Below are 3,684 nucleotides of genomic sequence, written 5' to 3' on the forward strand. Positions count from 1 at the left end.
TAACTCTTAAGATCCATATTTATATTGTTTATCTATATCATAACTTTTAAGTCTATTAGGTTATTTTTGTTGATCATTTAAATTAATTTATAAATTATTATTGAACTATTTATTATCTGATTTTATTAAAACAGAAAAATATGATTAATATTAACCCGTATCGAAAAATTTTCTAACAAAATATGTATAATTTGTACTAATTATATATATTCAATTTGGGTCTTTTGCAATAAGAAATAGTTAAACCATTGATATGGTATTTTCAACTCATTAAAGGAAGATATAATTCCATGAAAACTAGAAGGACGAGGACTATATTACTATGATAATAAATAAAAACTCAATAATTTTTCCTTGGATTAACGTGAAAAAATAATAAACCTATGAAACTTGCTCATTCACATACAGCATCGGAATAAACTTCATGTATATATGTAACGTGAAAATAGATCTCGAAATTAAATTCAAATCAAATCCAAAGTGACCAAGTTTCATATATTCTTCTTCTTTAAATTCCTTTGTTTTTTTTAACTCTTAATTCTTAATTATTCTCAATATGTTTAATTTCTCCTACATTATATCTTCATAGAAATACTTCTTGAAAGCTTCCATATGTCCAACTTGCAAACACAATGCAAGAATCAACCCTCCATCTTCATTAGGATTTTGCAAAATCAAAGAATCCCCATCAAAATCATGAGTTCCTGGCCCCATATAAACCTCCTTCCCCCACCCGAAATCGAGACCGTAAATCGGCAGCGTCAACCAACTCACCACACCAAGATTAGGATTTCCATAAAAGGGTCCTTCTGTTCCCCCCAATGCATGAATATCTTGAAACTTTGTTAAGCTCGGTTGTTTCTTCAAGAACTCAATCCCAGACTTAATGAATTCACTAGTCACTGCCATTATCGCTTCTCTTATCTTGCTCACCGCATAACCTAATGGCTTCGAAACGAGCTCACCAGTGCAGCTGATGGCGATGACATCAAGAGTTGCATTGCCAAAGTAACCAAGTGGCAATGCTGGCTTAATGCGGCTGCGTGAATCGACGCATACGCCTAGTGCGGTGGGCTGCTGGGGCATGTGCCCGCGAGCCTTGCAGGCGCAACGCCACACATGTCCTGTCACTGTCTCGTACCGGCTAAAAGGGCGAGTGTATCCTGCGTTTTTGCTTTCATTAGCCATGTTTTTAAGCTTCTCTACTTGGAATTTGCTCAGCTTTAACATGGCTACGATGGTCTTCTTCTTTCTCTCTTCTAAGTTGTTCGATTGCCCGAGCAAGAGCGGTGGGTGGTTGAATTCTTCATGATTATGATCATCAGACTCTTCAAGAGAACCCACCACAGGCTCTCCAGCTCTCAGGACTCTCCGGTCAAGGAACGGCGCCACACTTAAAGGCTCACCACGGGCTATTCTCGCCCACTCGGATATGAAATGAAGCGCACTCTGACCATCCACAATTGCATGAGATATAGTGAAACTGAGACTAATACCCCCACATTGAAACCTGGTAACTTGCACTAGCAACAGTGGGATTTCTTCAATTGGGATAGTATAATCAACAGATGGAACAAGAAGTTCATACTCTGGAGATGGGGTAAAATCACCCAAAGATTCAAGTTTTGTTTGAGACTCGGCCTCAATGAGCCGAACACCTTTTGCATTGCAGTCGAGCTCTAACCGACCATTACCTATCCAACGCAAACGGCCCGCAAGAGGGTAGAAATGGACCAAAGCACGGCTAAGTGAATCCTTCAAGGTATCGAGAACGGAACCTGAATCGAGTTTTAGAGATTTTTTATAGAAGTAGATGGTGGGAACATGAGTTATGGTGCCAATTTGATCCCACTCTGAGAGGGCTACAGTGCCAGTCCATGTCGTTTCAGCTGGCTTCACCATTTGAGAATTCTTCAAGTTCACAGTTGCCATTTGTTGGTTTTGTGATGGTCGCTGGAGATATAAGTATTGTATATATAATTAATGAGGTATTGGCCTTAGCGATTATAGAGACATAAATAGGCGAACTTGAAGAGTAAAAATTGCAAGGAATTGATTTCAGTTACCGATAATGCAGAGTGCAGTTTGAGAAAATGAATGTATCATGAACTTGGCAGTTCCCTGGAAGAGTAAGAATTTATGGGAAAATTCTTGGCACCTGTGTTTAATTTAATATTAATACTAATATATTCATGATATATTCATTTTAGAATATTTTAATCTTGCAAAATTTTAACTATAATTTGTTACATGTTACATCTCGCTCACAAGTGTAAGAGTTGATAAGTAGTATAATAGATATTAATCTCACCAGAATTAAGAAACTAATTACTAATTTATTTTAAGGTTTGTATTAGTTAAAGAGACTGTTATTAAGGATCGTAAGGAAGTGATAATAATAACTCCTAATATTAATAATTATACAACTACTAATATGATTAACTAATGCGGTTGAATAATACGATAGTATCACTGTTTCTTAACCTCGTATATGAAAGGCTCCTAGCACTTGGGACTTCATTGAACCCCATGTGGGACTATAAATTGTGTTAAATTGTTATAATAATCATAATGTATTGATGGTTGAATATCTTGAATTACCTTAATTCCCCTTACGAAGTTGACTAAACATGCAAGTGCTAACCGAGAAATTTTATTTTTTGGTGGTAACAATTTTTCTCACAATAAATCTAATTTTTGTCATAATATATATGTAGTGATAATATTTTCTGTCATCACTATTATCCAAATAATTTCGTCTTTTTAAGTTTATTGTAATGAATTTTATTTTTGTCATTATATTTTCAATATATTGTGAAAAAATTTTTGTCACAATTACTATGAACTATTATTGTCATAATATGTATATAGTGACACTATAAACGTCAAAATAAGCGCGTTCTTTTAAGTTTATTATAATAAGCTTTATTTTTGTTACAATATTTTAAATATATCATGACAAAATTTTTGTTACAATTACTATAAATTATTATTGCCATAATGCGTATATAGTGGCAAATTTTTGTCATTCCTATTGTCAGTTTAAGTCCATCCTTATAAATTTATTGTGATAACATTTATATTTATCACAATATTTAAAATATATATGACAACTACTTTGGCCACAAAATGTATGTCTTATTAAAGTTGTGACGAAGTTTTTAAAGAAATTAAATTAAATACCCCATTCTATCCTAAGCTAAGAAGAAATGTCTCATTTTCCATTTTCTTAGTGAGAATGGCCTATTTTCAAAGCCACAAGCAAAAATGCCACAAATTTTTTTAAAAATACCAAGACTACCCTTCACTACTTTTATATAAACTCTTATTCTCACACTTTCTCACATCATTCAAACTCTCACCCTTATTCTCACATTCATTTTTAGTTAATATTTAATACTATGAGTTCGTTCGAAAGAAAAAAAAAATTTGTATTTCTAAATTCAAGTAAAAAAATTAATTCATAAGAACAAGTTATTTATACGAATCTTAACCCTAAATTTAATTTTATTTATTAAATCAAATTTTTATATTATATAAAGGGGGCATTTTGATATTTGATAATATATTAGGGTGTTAAAAAATGTTAGAAAAATACAGGGATATTTTGATAAAATGTAGGGTTATTTCAATACAAGACAATATATAAGTCTTAAATAAAATGTTAAATAAATATAAGGGATA

General features: G+C 32.7%; 1 protein-coding gene across 1 annotated transcript; it reads right to left on the bottom strand.

Annotated features, from left to right (window-relative positions):
• Positions 1–323: 323 nt before the first annotated feature.
• LOC123206133 (spermidine hydroxycinnamoyl transferase-like) lies at positions 324–1,965 on the bottom strand. Its single transcript, XM_044623265.1, has one exon. The coding sequence runs from the start codon at positions 1,930–1,932 to the stop codon at positions 571–573; it is 1,362 nt and encodes a 453-aa protein (XP_044479200.1). The 5' UTR covers positions 1,933–1,965; the 3' UTR covers positions 324–570.
• Between the last annotated feature and the right edge of the window lie 1,719 nt (positions 1,966–3,684).

Source organism: Mangifera indica, unplaced genomic scaffold (genome assembly GCF_011075055.1).
Source record: "Mangifera indica cultivar Alphonso unplaced genomic scaffold, CATAS_Mindica_2.1 Un_0025, whole genome shotgun sequence".
Taxonomy (NCBI): domain Eukaryota; kingdom Viridiplantae; phylum Streptophyta; class Magnoliopsida; order Sapindales; family Anacardiaceae; genus Mangifera; species Mangifera indica.

Bases quoted from the DNA above. Each gene is read 5' to 3' on its own strand.
- LOC123206133 (XM_044623265.1), bottom strand. From the start codon at position 1,932: ATGGCAACTGTGAACTTGAAGAATTCTCAAATGGTGAAGCCAGCTGAA.